The sequence below is a fragment of the Hibiscus syriacus genome, unplaced genomic scaffold (assembly GCF_006381635.1).
Source record: "Hibiscus syriacus cultivar Baekdansim isolate YM2019G1 unplaced genomic scaffold, ASM638163v2 tig00004072_pilon, whole genome shotgun sequence".
Lineage (NCBI taxonomy): Eukaryota > Viridiplantae > Streptophyta > Magnoliopsida > Malvales > Malvaceae > Hibiscus > Hibiscus syriacus.
The window spans coordinates 1,962,872-1,983,947 of NW_024061998.1; the positions used below are offsets into that span (position 1 = coordinate 1,962,872).

Below are 21,076 nucleotides of genomic sequence, written 5' to 3' on the forward strand. Positions count from 1 at the left end.
TTCTTAGACCAAAAGAAATGTCTATGTCAATTTCCCCTTGAAGTGCATCGATACATTCTACAGTGCATCGATGCATTCTTTAACATGTGCATCGATGCACTACCCATGCATCGATACACTAATCACCTTCGATGTTTTCATTTTAAGGGGGGTGCATCGATGCACTCCTTATGCATCGATGCACTAATTACAGTCGATGTTTCCATTTTTAATGGGTGCATCGATACACATTGAACAATTTTCTGGAAATACCCTTGATGCATCGGTACACATTGAATGTGCATCAATGCACATAGCCTAAAATTCATTTTTAAGCCCGAAAATCACTCCAATTCTACTTAAACACTTAATATTACATCCTCTACCATATTCTTATCTCTCATATACATACTTAAATTCATTTCTACTCCTTTATCACCATTTTAAATCTCAAAATTCCTTTCTCCCTATGGAAATCAATAATCATACCAATTTTTCAATATGTTCTTAATTCAATTCTATCACTCCATATCTCTTAATTAAGTTGATGACAAGTCAAATTTATCTTTCAATTTGAGTAATGAACTCTATTCCAATATTTCATTTAAAAACTCTTAATCTTTAATCTCTCCTAACTCTCCACCATCTTTTGCTTTTAAGATGATTTAAGCTTTCTTTAAGCTTAATTATCATATAATGATCATAACCCAACCTTAAAATCAACAATTAATCCACAAACAAAGAAACTCACCTTTGAGCTTGGAGATACGGGATGAGAGGAATAAGATTGAAGAAGAAGTTCTGGAGAAATTTTTCCTTCCCACGTGGTTCCCTTATCTTATAAAGAGAAATAAAAATTTTCCTTGTCAAATGACCATTTTTGCCCTTTAATTCCTTTAATAATTACTAGCAAATTTCAGGAAATATTTCCAGATAAATCATTGAACTATTTAATTCTTCTGCTTTAGTCACCAAATTATGAAACTTTATAATTTAGTCATTAACCCCAAGTTTGGTATATTACAATTTACTAGTGGTTAATCTCATTTCATAATATTTTCATTTAGATTTAAAAACTAACTTAAATACTCATTTATAGTTTACAAATTGGCCCAAACAACTCATCACAAAATACACCATATATTGTTTATATAAAAATAAGTTCGTATCATGTGCTTCTTCAAATTCAAGTTAAACCCAAATTTTCATGGCTACCAAAACAAGCTTCTTCAGGTTTTTTTCTTCTTCTAATAAGTTAGTATCCGAATGAGACATAGTAAAACACGAAAATTAAGCAGGGTTAAAAGTTACAACACACACACTTTACATACATAGTCACTTGAATTTGGAACTTCAGAAGAGAACAACACGTCCTTTAACCAATGATATCACTCAATGGGATCAAATTCCTTACAATATGAAAATCTGGTCAGTGCTTGTTTTAATGGAGAATGTCTAGTTGAGGGAATTGATATTGTTGCTGAGTTACTGTGTGATTCTTTCGTTTAATAGGAGAAAAGGAATTAAAGTTTGGAATTGAGCAATGAGTCGTTGTGCAAATAGATGTTCTTTTCAAATATTGTTGATTAGTATTTTAGTAATTACACTCATACTTGTATGTAATTCAACGAGAGGCAGATGGTAACAAGAGCATGAGAGTCTTGGCATCTCAATGTTTAGGGAAATTTGAATTACACTTAAGTTTTTCTAAAAAATAGTTTGATTCTCTCAAATTTAAATTTTTGTATGTTTAGGGAGTTCATTAGAATCCTAGTTATAGAAACATTTATATATATTTTAATTTAGGCAAAAGGAAAACTTTTACCCTTGTAGTAGACCCAATTTATCACTTTCGCCCATATCGTATTTTCACATCAATTTAGCCCTCGAAATTGCTCAATTACATCATTCTATACCATACCCCTAACTTTAAACCCTAAATTATAAACTTTAAACCCCAAATTATAACTCCATAATATAACACCCCCAACTCGTACCTGACATGGATATGAGTCTGAGATGCTACATTGACTTTTTAAAACAACATTCTTACAAAATATCAAAGCATTTAGACTTATATTTAGAAAATACAATAATATACTATTAAATTATGTTTCATTATAAAAATTTAAGACAAAAATGTTTTTATGAACAATAATATACGGTATGAACAGTGCCATGGATAGTGCTACCGTGTACCGATGCATTGCTACAGTGTAACGATGCACAAAAATATCGAATATAAATTGTGTATTGATGCACTGCTACAGTACTGCTACAGTAACTTCAACAAGACACGTATAAAATTCATAAAACACTTAAACTTTCATCAATATCAAGTTACTATTTATGTATATACGTTTAAAACATTACAAAACTCGACCATATGATTTTACAAAACCGATTAGAATATATCGGATTCAAACCTTTATTTACATGCCAACCATAATCAGTATTACAAAATACAAACTATTCATCTCTTTTCTGATATGATCTTTGGGAAGGAGGAACTGGCATGTCTTGCATAACTTTTATAAATCTTCCTCTTCTCGGAACCTACGTATGAAACAATCACACGCTAAGTCATAGACTTAGCGAGGCATATAAAACATATAATAAAAACCATAAAACATTTCATATAACAGAATACATATATGCATATATACCATCATTATCATGATCTTTTCATTATTATTAACCCATTTACCATATGATCTTGTACTTATCATTTTGGTATATCATATATCATTTCACAAAGAAACACACATAACATCATATAATAATGCAAACACTTTTGATATCTTTTATAGGCCCATTTACATTACTGAGAACTTAAGGTATTCGAGTACATTGAGGTTGTGCACACATATACTGTCACCACAGCTCGTATAATAATCTATCTATATGTCCCGAAGAACATAGGTAAACTGTCCATATGTCCCGAAGAACATAAGTAATATTGTCCATATGTCCCGAAAGACATAGGTAATCCTATCCATATGTCCCGAAAGACATAGGTAACCCTCGACTTTTGGCATGCCAACTATACCTCTAGCTCTCAGGACACATAGCATGGGCATTATCTTTATACTTATCATTTCACATAACACATAGTCAACTTTCACATATCACGTAGCTTATGTCACATAACTCGGACCACATATACATATGATCACGTAGATCACTTTTGCATAGCTTATATCAACTTTTCATGTCATTTCACATTTCTTGTCACTTTGCTTATATCTTATTATTATGACTTTTCAAAGCCATACATTCATATATTCATATTATTCTTCTTATAATCACATATACACATAATCTCATAGCTCTTTATCAATTTTCATAAGATCACATCCAGTCACGTAGTTCATTTTCATATAATTCACATAGTCGTATAATATTTCATATGACCTTATGTATCACATCACATAGATCTTATCACATGACTTATCTTTTATACTCACATAAAACACATAACACATACCAGAACATATCAACTCATATAATCAAGCATACATACATTTCACACTTAGTCACATAGGTCATTTCTCATAGCATATATCATATGGTTCATGTAACATTTCCATGTAGTCACTTAGATCATTGTCTTATAACACATCTCCCATAATCACACAAATCATCACATCGATCATCATTCAAATAATATTTTAGGAATTACTTCTTACCATAGTAACTCCATCACTAGCTCATCACAAGCCAATGTTTATTCAACACATAAGTACAAATTAAATTACACTCACCTTAGCCTTGCTTTGATTCGATCCTAATTCTTTGATTATTCCGGAACTTGTTTAGGCTCAATATCTACATAAACATAATTTCCGAGATGATTATCAAAAGCCTAAACCTTATAACTTGGTATTAATAACTTAGGCTAATTTAATAAACCAAACTTCAACTTCTTCTTTAGGAGTATACCGATGCATTATGGATGTATCGATACACAATTTAGGTTCGAAATTCTCATGCATCGATGCACCCCTTAATGTACTGATGCACCTTCAAAATTTGTCTTAGTGCATCGGTACCCATTCATAGTGTATCGATGCACATGTCCAGAATAAACTAGTTTCATCCGAAAATCATCTACACTTCACCCAAAATTTCATGTATACAGCCCTTATTATGCTACTAAACTCATCTATAACAACTTTAACTAATTTCTATCATTCCAACACTTTATAATCTCCCATATTTCATCCAAATTATTAAGGCTAAAAATCATACCAAATTTTCCATGTTATCCAAACTTATTTCTAACACTTATAACTTATTATTCTCATAGATGACAAGTCAAATTCAACCTCCAAATTCATTTAAACACACTTATTCAAAATTTCACTTTGAAACTCATTCTCTTTAATCTTTCATAAATTCTTTATCTTTTGATTATAATACAACTTAAGCTTTCCTTTAGCTTAAGTATCACCTAAGGATCAAAACCCACTCTTCAATTTTAAGGATTAACCAAAATAAATCAAACTTACATTGGCTTGTGGCTTCACGTTGGATAATAGAAGAAGATGAAGAAGATGAGAAATATCTGGAAACATTATTTCCCAACATGCTCCACATGGGTATTATAATACCCACTAATTATTATTTAATTATTTCCTTTGTTCAATGACCTTTTGCCCTTTTCCTTCTCATTCATTTGTTAAATCATCCTACACAATACATTTCAATTAATTATTTCACTTTTCAATTTATCTAATTTGGTCATTGAATTTTAAAATCTTACACTTTAATCATTAACCCGGTATTAAGGATGTTACACATAACCTCTAAACTATAAATCATAAATTCTAAACCCTAACTTAGTATTTAGAATTTAGGGTTTAAGCTATGGGTAAGGTATAAAATGATGCAATTAAACAACTTTGATGGCTAAATTAATGTGAAAATACGATAGGGACAAAAATGATAAATTAAGTCTACTACATGGGCAAAGGTGACTCTTAAACTTTTAATTTACATGTAGCATTATGTCAATGATTTAAATACGAATAGTTATGAAATACGAAAGTCTTAATATCTCTCTTAAATTAAGTGGTTGGATGTTGGGCGGTGTAAAGTCATGCAATGAAACTCGATAGTGGTCAAGAATGGATATCTTTGTCAGTCAATTAGTCACCAGGTTGGATTCTCGCAAGATCCAAAATAAATTTCGTAAATTAAACTTGATTTTAAATATTAGAAATAGCTTATATCAGAAGAGGATGATTGAAGTTTGCGCTCGGGGTAATAGCTAATTTTTCAGTTTTCACAGAGTCCGATTACGCTTGGTGATAACTGAATTTCTTTGTTTTTTGTTTTTGTTTTTCCTAAATGTGTTAAATAAAAACAAAATCAAGATTTCCTTCTTTTTTTTCTTGTTGACCAAGGTGAAATACACCCATTTCCTTTCCAAGGAAAGTGAAAAAAACAAACATTCCGCTAAAACTGCAAAAAAAAATCTTTGCCAACAAATATCCTTTTACATTCAAGACGCCACCAACACCACCACAAACAACAACAAGAAGAATAGTTCAATCCCCAGAATTCTTCAGTCCCATGGCTACCTTAACAAGCTTTTTCAGCTGTTTTTGTGGGTCTAATAAGGTAGCATCCGAAGGAGATGATAGGGTTCCGACGACAGCGATTCGAGGTAAAGCTAGAAATGAAGCTAAATCAAAGGAAAACAACACTCAGATTCTTGTGAATTACTCCCCCATTGGAGCAAGATTTAGTCCTTGTGAATTGTTACAACTTCAAACCTGTTGCTTAAATTTTCTTCTTGGAATTCAGAAGAGGTAGATATGTTTTCTTTTTGGCATATGATTAATCAATTATTTTAAAGATGACAATTTTAATTCAATTTGTTATAATTACAAACTCAAAATTCAAATCTCTAAATTTAGGTTAAAAGTATCCTCTATTAATAAAAAAATTAATCAATAAATGGGTTTTTATTAGTCTATGATGATTACAAGGTAATATCTATTTAAAATACTTTCAACCTTTTGAGAATGAACATTTAAACATCCTTGTAGATGTCGTGCTCGAACCTGAGACATCTAGGGATAACAACCATCCCTTAATCACGAAAGTCGCTTGGTTCGTGTTAGTTAACAAACGATTAACGTTATAAAATAAAAACATTTTACCCTAAAATAAAATGTTGAGTTAAAATATTTCAACAAAAGAATAATGACCAAAATGATTATTTAGTTAAAAGGCAGGACTTTTTGACCTAAAATGCTTTTAAAAAATGAAAAGATTAATCACTATTCAATCAATGTTAGAGATATTTTGTATATTATAATTTAAAAAATTAATATCTCATATCGTTAAATCAATTAATTATAAATCAATTTAGAGAAAACATGCCTATATGATAGGCCCAAGAATATTAACATTGGTCCAATCTAAGAAAAATGGATTCCCTCCTTTTAAACCTAGTGGCTGAGGTCCAATTTTAACATTTTCATGTCTAATTTGAATTTGATTCTACCCAACAAATTTTCTTTTAATTGTTTATATGTAATAAAATATTTAAAATTAATTATGATATTGATATTAATTAAATTTAAACAAGTAATATTTTAAATTAGCTAATTAATCTGGATTAAAGTGAAATGAATCTTAAATCAAATTATATCTTTTCCAGATCCAATGACTACAAACAAGTGGGTCCTTGAGCTAAGAAAATGCAGCATCAATGAAAAGAAGGAAATAAGAAGGGTCGGATGAATCAATCCATAGGAGACTAAGGGTTGTTTGTTTGGTTCTGAATAGAATCATTCAACGTTGAATGCTGAATCGTTCAGCATTTAGCGTGTTTGTTTCGCACTTCTGAATGATTCAGTACTGACTGATTCAGTAAAATAATGTTGAATGATTCAACATCAAAATATATTCTGAATGATTCAGAGCCATTATCAAACAACATGTGCCATTCAGAGCTAATTCATACAGAGCCTCTGAATCATTCAGCATTTGAATCATTCAGCGCTTAATCATTCTGAAGTAAACAAACAACCCCTAAGTATATCTCATTATTTAAAAAATAATATGAAATTTAATTTAATATGTTAAAGAAAATAAAAAAATTGTATACCCATTATTTTTAAGAAATAAATATTAAAATTTTATATTTATATTCTTAAAATTCTATATCGCAAATGCGGGTGGCTTGAAAGCTAATGAAGTCCACTTCTCTCGCTTTTCATTTATGGTATATGCAATTATATACGGCAGGCTAAATTCTCATTAATTGAATCAACTAGACTTATTTTTATGTATAAATTACACTAATTATCACTTTTATTTTTAGTCTATCTTATTTTGGTCACTGTTTTTCAAAAAAAATTAGCCATTGACTCTTTTTAGTCCTTGATACATTGACTCTTTTTAGTTTGTTGACTTAACACGTTTGTAAAATAATTAATTAACTTGGCTATTAAATTTTGAGTAGAATACTAATTCAACCTTAAACTTTAGATAAAATAATAGTTTAACTCTTAAACTTTAGACAAAATATCAATTTGACCTTTAAATTCAATTAAAGTCTCCACCGTAATCTGCCTCTCATCACCATCGTCTATCATCGTCGATTTTCATTATCGATCATTGTTGATTGTCGCCGTCAACTGTTAGACTCCAAAATTTCTATATCACTCCTTTTTGACCTCATGAACGCAAATCCAATATACATTTAATAGAAAAATATCTTAAATTCCACAAACCTAATCTAACACGATTCAGATTTCTTTAAAAATAAAATATAATAATAAAATTGTCATTATGTTCATTTAAAAATAAGGATATCAAAAACCTAAACTTATATCATAATATATTCGTATGGTAATAATTTAATTTATATAAAGTTGATAAATTGTATATTTCATATAATTTTATCTTCAAGTTTTCATTATTTTGTGTACATTATAAGATACTTCGTGTATAATTTTTTTTAGAATTAAATAATTTAAAACTCAAACCTCAATATTAATGCCTTCAAACACTATTACCTTCATGCATTTTGAAGAAGGGAACTACAAAAAAAAGTTATGTTCAAGAGGGCAAATATGAAAGAGAAGTTATCTATCCGATAGGTAACTCAAATAAAGTTAAAGAAAGGGTTAATTATATAAAATATCCTCAAATTATAAGATAGAATTTTAAATTAATTTTAAATTAGAATATTTCAATTGAATTCTAAAGTACCATTTTAATCACATTCTTCCATCAGTCTAACAATTAATTTTAGTGTTAAAAAATACATGAAGTAACAAATATTCTTAAATACACCCTTTTGAGTTGACATTTAATTTAGTTTAGATCAAATAGATTTAATTGATAGCTTTAAATTTAATTGATTCAATCAAATTGATTTAGTCGGTTGAATCAATTTATAGATTCACTTCTATTAATGCATATAATTGATTAGTTAAGTTGATTTTTCGATCTTTTAGATCAAGAAATGCATTGTTTTTTTATTCGGTTTGACCTGATGTTATTGTCTGTGTTGTAACTTATGACATTGATCATGATTAATAAATTTTGTGAGTACTCTTTTTCCCTTATAGGTCATAGAAAATATTTTCTCAATGAAGTCTTTTTTTCAACAAAAAAAAAACTAATATGATGGAAAAACATTATTGTTTGTTTATTTAAATTGATTCGATAACTATATACTATAAAGTTAATAAATTTTATATCATGTAATATATATAAACTTTCATTCATTTTCAAGGGAAGTTGGTGGTTCCATTCTCCAATATATACCATGGTTTCCCTGTCATCATCGTTAAACTTCAACGTCTAAAATATGATGAGATTATGAATTATTGGCTCTTCAAACGCCAAAGATAAAGACTTAATGTTGTTTGACAAAGTCGCTGTAAGGGGACTGATGCCGACACCACCAACAAACACCTTTCCATTCTTGATTGTTGATTGAGATAAGTTTGTCTCCATATTATAAAATCGATCTGGATTATATTATAATCCTTGTAATCTTATATGTATGATATTATATTTTTAATTTTTTGAATATTTAGGATAATTACAAGATAATATCCGTTTATAATTTTTCTTAACTATTGGCAACACATATACTCTGTAAAGCAACTGTTCGATTTCAAGACCTCTAAGAAGAACAACAGTCCCTTTTACTATTGAAGTCATTTGATATTTTTTAATTTTTTATTATATTTAATGTATTATTAGTATATAAATTTTTTAGATGGTTACTCAATCACAATTTACTACCTCATTAACAGATGAAGTTAACAAAATCTAATTATATCACATAAAATTTCTAGAATGGATGTCAAACATGTATATCCGTTATTGATTTTATAGGATAAAATTCATATAAATACATTAAACTATTTTAAAATGATCATTTTAGACATCAAACTTTCTAAAGTTACATAATATACGTTAAATTTTAAATTTTGTTATAAAACAGGCACAACGCCATTATCTGTCATCATAGAGGTGTCGTGTTAAAAAAAAAATCTCATTAGACCTTTAAATTGTAAATAAAATTTAATTTTACTGTTAATTTTAATTAAAACATTTTTATTAAATTCGTTGAATTAAAGATAAAATAGATATAAATAAGTTAAATGTTATTTTTAATTTTTGATAAAAATATTAATTTCTAATTTCATATTATAAATATTGAATTTATACCATATAAATTACTTAATACATTACTAAAAATTAATTATTGTTTTGATTATTTTATTTAAATTTGAAATTATTTTTTTAATATGATATAATAATTTTCTACATGTATTATTTTAAATTGTATTTAAACTTATTAAAAAAAATTAATTGCTTGAATCGTGTATATATATATATATATATATATATATATATATATATATATATATATATATATATATATATATATAGAAATAGGGGTCTCATTAAAAATCACTCATACCATAAGTAAACTAAGAATTTGGTGTTTAAAACACAATTGCAAACAATTACCTCGGTGATGGACCTAAAAATTAAAAATCAGGTGTCCAAAATTTTAATATGCTATTTAAAAAAATAGATATACAAATTTCTCTATGTTTTTTTATTTCAATTAATAAACTAAATTAAATTTAATATTTTTCTTAAAATAATGGGCATATAATACTCCCTTAGGGGCTGTGTACATCCGCCCAGCCTATTCCCTTTTAGCAAGGGAGTCTCCATCGATATTCAAAACCCTTGCAATATGTTGACATTGTTGGAAGATACGACTTCTGAATGCCTTCGGAAAACTTAACTGCTTGAATCGTATCGTTTAATAAAATTCAAGCTATTTAATAATGTAATTTCATTATTTGATAACTTAATTTTTTAAATCTCAAAATTTATAATTTATTATTTTTTATAAATACATTTTCAATTAAATAAATAGTTGGCTATAAAATAATTTGATTAATGAAAAAAATTAAAAAATATAATTAATTTTAAAAATAAATTGTTTTCATATATTTTCAAAAATTCTAATTTTTTAAATCACCCTTTTAAGAATATTTAATGATCAATATTTATTTTTTAATAAATCAAAAGTTTAATTTCTATTTTTTTAATATATTATGATTCTTTGTTTTTGTTTATATTGCATTGTGTCAATATCTTATTGATCTTGTCTTTTTTTTTAACGAGAAAACACTTACATTATAAAATTTAATCTCATAATTTCAAGTAACTATACAACTCAAACGATTATAGAATCAGATTTTATCATATCGCAATCGACAAGTTAACGTCCACCTTCGATGATCATCAATTTTGAACAAAAAAGGATGAGTTGAAACAATGAATAGTCGGATGACCATGGATTAGAGAAGAAGAAAATTACATCTATAAAATTACAAAAATAATATCATGAATTCGAGTAATATCATCTATATGTATATATACTTTATCAATTAATTAAGAAAATTACAATCTTATAATCGCTCTCTAGACTATTTTATTTTTTTACCAAAAATAATACCATCCTCTTGTTTCTATAAAATTACCATATTTACCTACAAATATATGAATAAATTACCTAACAAGATAAACAGTATTTATCTAAATTCGAATGGATAAATAAGGATAATTTGTTAGAGTTCTAAAAAAATTCTGAGTCAGTTACTAAAATTGAGATATTTTACATAAGGTGTTATCTATTTTTATTAAAAAATATACTGAAATAATTCCACATAAAACATTTTTTAAAAATATTAAATTTAAATATGTTAGAGGTTTTTATATTTTTTAAGGGTTAACTATAAATTTAGTATTCAACTATAACTTTTTTTTTTCCTTTTTGGTCATTCAACTATTTTTTTAAAAATCGTATCTAACATTATGTTTTGGTTTCAAAATCATCCAACTATTATTAACAATGAGTGACCGAAATGAAAGCAAAAAATAACGTTAGATATGATTTTAAAACAAAAAATAGTTGAATGACTAGAATATAACAAAAGTAATAATTGATTACTAAACATGTAGGTTATCCTACCTTAAAATTTAAAATTTAATCTTTATAATATATATTTGCAAAATTGACTTTCTACACCAATTTTAATTTAAAAATGTTCATTTCTTTCTTAATTATGTTCAATTTTACTATTAATTGTTGATATAGCAACTGAAAAATAAAAATAAATTTTTAATTTTGTATATTTATAATTTTTATTAATTTGATCCTTAATTGTTAAAAATAATTAAAAAGTATTATTAATTAAACAAATAATTATTCAATCATTTACGTTTACAACTTTTCAAGAGTCAAATTGATAATAATTTTGTATATAAAGAACTAAAAAATATTTTAAATTTTTATAACTGTTAGACCGACAATTAATGTTAAAACTAAACATAAAGTAAATAAAAGATCAAAGATTTTTAAATAAAAAATAAAAATAAATAAAACATAGATCCAATTTCTAAAGAATAAAATATAGTCCAATATAAAAACTAAATTTTAAATTTTAAAATAATACAAGGATCCTTGATAAAATTAAACCAGAATACTACCTGATATTTTTCGTTCCCAAAACTTCCATAAAAGCTATGGAATTAAACCTGCTGAAGCGTTACTGTAAAATTTGGAAGGTTATGGATCCATTTCCAGGTTTCCAAAACAGGGCCACTGGTTCCACCAATAGTAGTATATCATATATCATATGGCGCTATGTTTGGTGGAAAGATAACTGTTCACTTGATCCAGATTTTCTCATTCATGGAGTTTATTGGATTCTCATTGGATTTCTTGTCATAGTTACCCTCCCCTTTTTTCTCTCTCTTTCTTTGACGTCAAACACTCTAATTCAAGGGAAACGTGTACCCAAACTACCTTATTTCCCAACTATCTCTTCTTCTTTTTCCAGTCTACCCAAGTTCTTTGAATTACTGACTCGTACGTTTCTTTAAAAACCCAGTTGGAAACAAGAAAAAGTTTGGGTTATTTTTATTTGAGTGTTTTTGTGTAATGGGGTCCCATTGATTCTTCAACCTGCATTCTCATTTCACATTGTGTGATTTGGTTTTGAATTCCCCTTTTTTCCCCTTTTTTCAATGGCTTTGAAGTATGTTCCTATTTTGTTTTGTCCTCAAAAGCCTCTTCTTGAGGCACCAGATTTGGGGTCTTATCGAGGAAGGATTGTGTTGGATTTGAGGTCTTCAAAATTGAAATGCTTTGCTTTGGATGATGCTTCAACACAAAGGGGTTTTGTTATTGTTGAAGATGAGAAGCCTGGGGCCAAGACATCTATCACCGGGAAGATTGATGGAGATGGGACCACAGACTCCAAGGCCTTTCACAAGGACTTGAATCTTCTTCCTAGTAAGCTAACAATGATATTAGGTTTTAATCTTTTATTCTAATATCTGCTTCCTATGATTTTGTTGAGTTGTTCTATGAATTTTGAGCGTTGTAGGTAGCTTTGTTTTGTTGTGTTGTTAATCGCATTTCAAGTGATATGGAAATCTACTTTGATCGAGGTTTGAAAAAGAATCCTGAAATATGCTTAGGGCAATGTAGATTACTCCTGTTTGTTGTTGTGATGTTTATAGCTATATCTAACGTTCTACTTTGAATGAGTTTGAATGATTGATAGTTGGAACATTCATTAGGATGAATGATGTGTTACTAGAATGCCATTTATATTCAATGTCAATTGTTTGAATGTTCTTCAAGGATATAACCATAGAAAGATAGATTGTGTTTGTGATTTTCTCCTGTATGGGACTAGCGTTATGGACTATTAGATCCGATGGAACTATTGGTTTAGCAGGAAAATAAATCCAAAATGAGATTTGTTGTGTGGCAGATAACGTTTACTATGTCGTTGGCAATCGATGCTGATCTTTTATTATGTTCTTTTCACGCTGAATCAGGCATCTCTTACTTTTATGAGGAACTCAGATAACACATGTAGGTATGACTAGGAGGAATGTTCTTTTTTGGAACTTTTGAGTATCATGAATAATGGGATGTGACTTACACGTGGACAAACGTTAGGTGTTTTAGATTTGATCGACTACGAAATGTACATGCTCTACACGTGTATTGATAAGGAATGTAACCGTTAAATGATTAGGAAGGGACTAATTTAAAGCTATGGACAATGAATGCCTTGCATTTTTCTAGTATTAGGTTAGTCTTGGATGATATTATATATTCTAATTAGGTTGGATTGTTTACTGGTATAATCTGGTGATTCTCTTGAGTTGTAAACGTTTGGTTTAGATGTCCAGAAAGCTATATATTATTGTGCTATTAAGCACAAGAGAAAATACATTGATTGTTAACTAGCTCGATAAATTAATTTCCAATTTTCTTGTAAGGTATTGTGTTTATCTTTAAATAACTCGGACCATTACATGGTTTTTGTCAATGTAATTTCTAAGATTGGATATATAACTGTTCTGTAGAACCGCTGTCCATAACCAATCTATCTCCATATCCTGCTAATGGTTCAAATGTGCGGATTGCTTATCAGGTCTGAAATCCATTCGTTCTTTGACTGAATGCCTGATGTGTTTCTTGCTATGCTTATACCGGACGTTAATTATTTTAGGGAAACCCAGGTGCATATGGTGAGGATGCTGCTCTTAAAGCATACCCTAATTGTGAGACTGTGCCATGCGACCAATTTGAAGCAGCATTCAATGTTTGTATGATTAGTACTTTATTGTTATTTTGTTACTGTAAGTGCATGAACTACACTGAAATGTGTCCTTTATATTGTTGCATTTTTTTAACAGGCAGTTGAACTTTGGTTGGTGGATAAAGCAGTTCTCCCCATTGAGAATTCCGTCGGTGGTAGCATACACCGTAATTATGACTTACTCCTCCGACATAGGCTACAAATCGTAAGGGAGGTACAGTTGGTTGTTAATCATTGCCTCTTGGCGTTGCCTGGTGTTACAATGCAGGAAGTCAAGCGTGTTTTCAGCCATCCCCAGGTTGATCGTGTTCATATCTTGATATCATTTTATTTTCTTGTTTGTTCTGGAAGTTGTCTGGTCTTCCGGTACATGCTAGTGAAATATATTAGATCTCTTTGAAATTTGCTTTATCAAATATGCAAACTTCATGCTGAGGTTGGGAATTTAGATTCTTTAAGTGTTAGTTTTGCTAACAATTTCCTCATAATCAGGCACTTGCTCAATGTGAGATGGCCCTTACCAACTTAGGCATTATTAGAGTTAGTGCTGATGATTCTGCCGGTGCTGCTCTTGTACGTCTCGAGATCTTCTTGTGCTAATTCAGTTTCCTCGTGCCATATTTTGTTCATTACTTGTTCTTTTGTTGTTCGTGATGCTCTACGTGTTGTGATACTGGAGCAGATGGTTGCATCGAGAGGCAAAAAGGATATGGGCGCAATAGCGAGTGCTAGAGCAGCTGCATTATATGGGCTTGACATTCTTAAAGAAAAAATCCAGGTAACAATTTTCTTATCGCTCTTCAATGCCGCATAGATTCCTGGAAGAAGATGAATACCGGCTTCATAACGATTGCTGGTTCTTGAATTGTAGGCTTAGAATGGACAAAAATTATGCATTTACATGGCCTATGAGGTTAAGATGTTTGATGCACATATATATTTATAGTTATGACCGAAGTTGGATTGACGGGTATCCAACTTGTGTTTTGAAGCACACTTGGCTATTGTGATTTGTTCCTTAGACTATTAGTTTATATTTTCTTCTGAATTACATGGTTTTAGAACATTCTGTGCTATCAGCTCCATCAGGATTTATGTGATCATATTCTTAAAGCTTGTTCTGGCAATGTCCATAAACTCTCACTACGTTCGTGATTCATGTTGAATAACATTTCCTTTTGCGGCCCAAAAAACCTCCTTTTTTTGGTTGATTTACTTCGTTTCATGCATCAGGACGAGGACGATAATATTACCAGATATTTGGTACTTGCAAGAGAACCCATAATTCCCGGAACTGACAGGGTTTATAAGGTATACATCCTTGAACTCGATCGTTGTCATTTTTTTTCACTGGTTAATGTATCTCTTTTGTTGATAATCTTTACATTTTCCAGACCAGTATAGTTTTCACTCTAGAAGAAGGTCCTGGCATGCTATTCAAAGCCTTGGCTGTGTTTTCTCTAAGGGATATTAATTTGTCAAAGGTAAACTATAACAGAATGTTCATCTTTGTCTTATCATCATCCGAGAAGATTCTGACTGTTATCTCTCCTCTTGGAGCAATTTTCAGATAGAGAGTCGACCGCAAAAAGGGTGTCCTCTAAGGGTAGTCGACAATTCTAACGGAGGGAGTGCCATGTAAGTGTCCTATTCATTGCGATCTACTACTGCAAATTGAATCTTAGTAATTCCAGAACTATATTAATCTGGTTGATGTTTTGTGCCAGGTACTTCGACTATCTTTTCTACATAGACTTTGAAGCTTCTATGGCAGAACAGCGTGCCCAAAATGCATTGGAACATTTACAGGTCAGTTGTTTATCACGTCTCTAACTTGTAATGGTCACATTCTTATCTGTTAGCAAACTACATTTTCTCGTTTGGATCGATCTGTGTTCTTATTTTATGCAAGAACTGGATGTCATCTTGATCAAGCTGTTCGAGTGTGCATGTTTCCAAGATGACTAGCATGTAATAACTGCATGATTCCACTGTGTATTGCTTCTTCGAATACCGAAATCTCATTGGGGTGGGATGCTCTCTTGGCAGGAGTATGCTGGATTTCTCCGAGTCCTTGGTTCCTATCCGATGGATATAGTTGTGTAGATGGACATCTCTCCCAAATGGAGAGTAGGTTCTGTCATCGTTTAATCATTTTTCTGTCAAACCAGCAAGACGGTGACGGTTCGAGCCCAAGGAGATATTTGTGCATATAAGTCTTGTCTTGATCCAGCTGAAGATGGATGGATAGTTTCCCAGAAATTGTTGAAACCTCAACTTACAGCTTCTTGGTTATGAACTATTTTCTTTCCCTCATTTCTTTTTAGCCCTTTTGTTGCCATAGGATTTTTCTTTGTGAAATTTAAAACATGATAGACAACCCAAATTCACAGTGACACAGTCCTCTTGAGGGCTTTTTTAGCGTTTGGTTGCTAGGTTTCCTTGCAAGTATCATTGTTTTGCCCCTTTATTTGTTACTTTTTTCCGAACCGATTGTTTTACAGGCTTCGTCTCAGAAAAGAAATCGAGATTCCAAGCTTTATCGAGGCACGGGAGTCCGAGTGCATCAATAGATGAACACCGTCAATCTGATTATTTTAAAGGCAAAATAAGTCTCCATAACAATGTTCCCCACTGGTTGTTATGCAAAATACATGAATCCACAACAGATAGGAGTGGAAAATGGTTAGGTTTTGCATAACATCATACTTGAACGGACATTTTCTTGCCCGTTCAACTCGATAGTGGTTTATTCATATAGTAGGCATTACTCTGCTTAGTTCCTGCTTGAGAGAGTTCCTTCAGGAAGTCTTCATTGTCAACCAGAACCTGCAGACACAAAACATAACAATATTTATAAATTCGTCATCGTAAAAGGATTCTGCTAACGCTAAAAAACAAATTTCATATTATGTTCATGGTTTATATACAGGTTGATGCAGGTTCCGGGTCCTTTTCTCACTTTCAAACCGTTTTCTATCCAGGTTAAACATCCAATTATAGTTCCTTATGAATATGGTAGAGATGGTGAAGTTGGTAGAACTAAAGCTTACAGTTCTCCAGTCATCAGGATCTGGGAAAGAGGTTATTTTACTGTTGACTCCGGGGTTTGGCCTTGGTTTTCGAGTGACCTTCCCACCAAGCTCTTGTATAACATGTTCCACTACCTCACCACTTCTGTATACATCACCGGTAACCTTGAATGGGGGAAAATAGTCACCCGAAACGTACGGTGGGATTGGTACTACAAAGACTTTTGTTGTAACAATGTAGCCAAGTAGAAAGTGTTAAGAACTGACCTGTGCATATTCATTTCAATTGGTAAGTCAACTCGAGAATCGTCGTCTCGTGTTCTTCTGCACACCCCATCATGGCAATGGAGTACCGTTAAGTGCACGCAATGAAAATGAGAGTTCGGTAAGCTTCTTCAACAAAAGCAATGACAGAAGTTCTGCCTTTTACTGGCCCAGGCTCTCGAGTAATATCGCCACCCTTTGCCGGGATGTCCTCGACCATTTTGTAGACCTAAAACACAAAATCGAATATAAAGCCGCATCTCCAAGTATAGCAGAAGTTAGAGAACTTACATCAGGAGTTGCTATTGCAAGATGCCCGAAACCAGTTCCAATATCATACGAAGCAACTCCATAATCCGTAAACAGTAATAACACTTATAAGGTAAAACTTTAGAAAAAAATAAAAAGCACTTATATCAAACACATATCCTTATCTAATATTCGCTCCCAAGTCCGACTAACAAGTATAAGAAACTGTTTCTGATGCAAATTAATTATTATAATGAAGGAGAAAAGGTAATCAATTCGATGGTTTATTCTCTTTCTTCGTTGTTCTTCGGGAGGTCCAACTAATCAATAAAATATTTTACCACTCTAATATACTTTTCCCACCTCCACTCCCAAAAAAAAAGAAAGCAATAATCTAATATTAAGTAATTAATTAATTTTTTTTATTTTTTGGGTTGATGTAAGGTAACTTAAAAATTAAATAAATAATAATGTATCAATTTCTTATTACATTTATATATATATATATAATTGAAATAAAAATATAATGAAAACGATCGAAGATAACTCATGGAAGCATAACCTAAATACATTGTGAAGAAATACATTTTTAACTTTTATCCTATATTGTCAAGAAACATAATCTAAACATTCTAATATGTCTATATAAACTAACCCCATTAAACTGTTCAACTCATGTAACTAATATGTATTAAATTACGATGTTAGTCACTATAATTTTATTTTTTTTTAATTTTTTAAAATGTTTTAGGGATGATGTAGACATATGAAAGGAGTGTTTCATGATTCTTGCCTTAAGCTTTACGTGGCGTCAACTCGGATAAAACTTCGAGTCTTATAAAAAAAGGATGCTATATTAATAATATTACGAGAAATATTCTAAAAGGTAATTATTACGTGTATGAATGATATTTCGGTAAAATCACTCATAAAAATAACCTCAGCCACAAATTTTTTATTTTTCTTTTGTTTCAAAATGGCGTTTGATGTTTCTTCTTCTTCAGCTGCCATCTCTGGTTCTAGTTTTCCTCGTTCAAGTTCCTACTCTGATCTCATACGTACTTTCAATTTTTTTAAAATTTGCGGTTTTTTTGGGATGTTGATTGAGTTTTTTCCCTTTTTAATTTGGAGTTTGCAGTTTCTCAATTCGCTTCAGTCCGGTTAGCAGATCGGCATGCGACGGTGAATCTGAGTCGAAGACGTTGCGCCGTGAATGCAGAGCCAAAACGTAATGATTCCATTGTTCCTCTGGCAGCAACCATGGCTGCTTATCCAGGTAAAACTTCAGCAAAAAATAAGAAAAGAAAAAAAGAAAAAGAGAGAGAAAAATCAATTTTTAATTTTAATTTCGAGTTAATTGTGATTAAATAAGGTTGAATTTGGTGGATTTAACAGCAGCATTGGAAAAAGAGGAGGCTGAGGATTTCGAGCAATTGGCTAAAGAACTTGACCATGCCTCTCCGCTTGAAATTATGGACAAGGCTTTACAGAATTTCGGAGACGCCATCGCCTTCAGGTAACCTTTAGCTCAAAATTTGATTAATCTTGTATGTATTATTAATGGTTAAATTCTGATTTTAGTCCCCATACTATGTTGAGATTGTGGCTAAATTGATAATACTGCCAATTAGGGAACGTTAATGGGATGGCAATTTTTATGTTATTTTAACAGTGGCCGTTAACAATGTTATCATTTTAAACCTGATAACATTATAAACGTAGTGTAGAGTACCTAATTGTAGTAAATCAAAGTAGACGAATCAGATTCTAAATTTTAACATGGTAAAGGGATTAAAACAATAATTAAACCATTTAATAATGATGTATTTGCCATAGCATCTCATCAAAATGTTCTTACGGTAAAATGGGAACATTTTCTTTGAATGTGCAGTGGTGCGGAAGACGTTGCTTAGATTGAGTATGCAAAGTTGACCGGTAGACCATTTAGAGTGTTCAGCCTTGATACCGGAAGGCTTAACCCGGAAACTTATAGATTCTTCAGCGAGGTCGAGAAACATTACGGAATTCGTATCTAGTACATGTTTCCGGATGCTGTTCAAGTTCAGGCATTGGTGAGGAGCAAAGGGTTGTTTTCGTTTTACCAGGATGGACATCAAGAATGTTGCCGTGTTAGGAAAGTGAGGCCGTTGAGGCGAGCCCTAAAAGGGCTGCATGCTTGGATTACCGGTCAGCGGAAAGATCAGTCTCCGGGGACTAGGTCGGACGTACCTATTGTTCAAGTGGATCCTGTTTTCGAAGGATTGGATGCTGGGATCGGTACTTTGGTGAAGTGGAATCCGGTTACGAATGTGCCAGGCGATGAATGTGCCGGTCAATGATTTGCATTCTCAAGGATATGTGTCTATCGGCTGCGAGCCTTGCACAAGGCCGGTTCTTCCGGGACAACACGAGAGGGAAGGAAGGTGGTGGTGGGAGGATGCAAAGGCCAAGGAGTGCGGTTTACATAAAGGAAGCTTGAAGCAAGACGGTACAGCCGAGGTTAACGGCATGGACAACGGGGCGGCCAATGCCAATGGTACTGCCACTCAAAGTGACATTTTCAATAGCCAGAGCTTGGTCACATTGAGCAGGACTGGAATTGAGAATTTGGCTAGATTGGAGAACCGGAAAGAGCCGTGGCTTTTTGTGCTTTACACCCCATGGTGCCGTTTCTGCCAGGTAAACCATGTTTCAAGCAATGCAGAATTCAATCGAAAAGTGTTTAGAACTTTTTCAGATTTGATCTGATCCACAAGTCTCTGAAACTTGAAACAGGAAATGGAAGAATCTTATGTCTAATTAACCGAAAAGCTGGCGGGTTCAGGGATGAAGGTAGAGAAATTTAGAGCTGATGGTGAAGCCAAGGACTATGCAAAGAGAGAGTTGCAGTTGGGAAGCTTCCCAACTATACTTTTCTTCCCCAAACACTCGACCAAGCCCATAAAGTATGCGTCCAAGAAGAGAGACGTTGATTCGTTGATGGCCTTCGTTAATGCTCTCCGATGACGGCTGTGGTTCCTTCTCGTTTTTTCGTAAAGATTAGAAGACGATTCTTCAATATCTTGTTGGAGAGGTTCAAGTGGGAGAATGAGTTCTAGCTTAGCAGTCATGGTATCACAATTAACTCAGTTTTTTTTAATAAATTAAACTAATTTTTCCTTATGTTATTAGAGTTGTTTTTTATATTATTTAAAATTTTGATATTTGAACTCGATAAAACAAAATTTCCTCAACTCCAACTTGGTCCGTAATTGCATATAGTATGCACTAAAATATAATATAATTTAAAAATCCCCTAGAATGCTTGATCCCGCTGCTGACGGCAACCCCAATCCCCCTAACCCTAGAAAGCATAGACGACTT

General features: G+C 31.5%; 1 protein-coding gene and 2 pseudogenes across 1 annotated transcript; 2 read left to right on the forward strand and 1 right to left on the reverse strand.

Moving 5' to 3' along the window:
* Positions 1–12,544: 12,544 nt before the first annotated feature.
* Positions 12,545–16,495, forward strand: LOC120189532 (arogenate dehydratase/prephenate dehydratase 1, chloroplastic-like). Its single transcript, XM_039192797.1, has 11 exons — positions 12,545–12,841; positions 13,933–14,000; positions 14,079–14,171; positions 14,266–14,466; positions 14,661–14,741; positions 14,851–14,946; positions 15,402–15,479; positions 15,563–15,652; positions 15,739–15,806; positions 15,896–15,977; positions 16,218–16,495. The coding sequence occupies exons 1-11, from the start codon at positions 12,574–12,576 to the stop codon at positions 16,272–16,274; spliced, it is 1,182 nt and encodes a 393-aa protein (XP_039048728.1). The 5' UTR covers positions 12,545–12,573; the 3' UTR covers positions 16,275–16,495.
* Positions 16,496–16,901: 406 nt separating this feature from the next.
* LOC120190123 lies at positions 16,902–18,975 on the reverse strand (annotated as a pseudogene).
* On the forward strand, positions 18,850–20,848 carry LOC120189541 (annotated as a pseudogene).
* Positions 20,849–21,076: the final 228 nt, after the last annotated feature.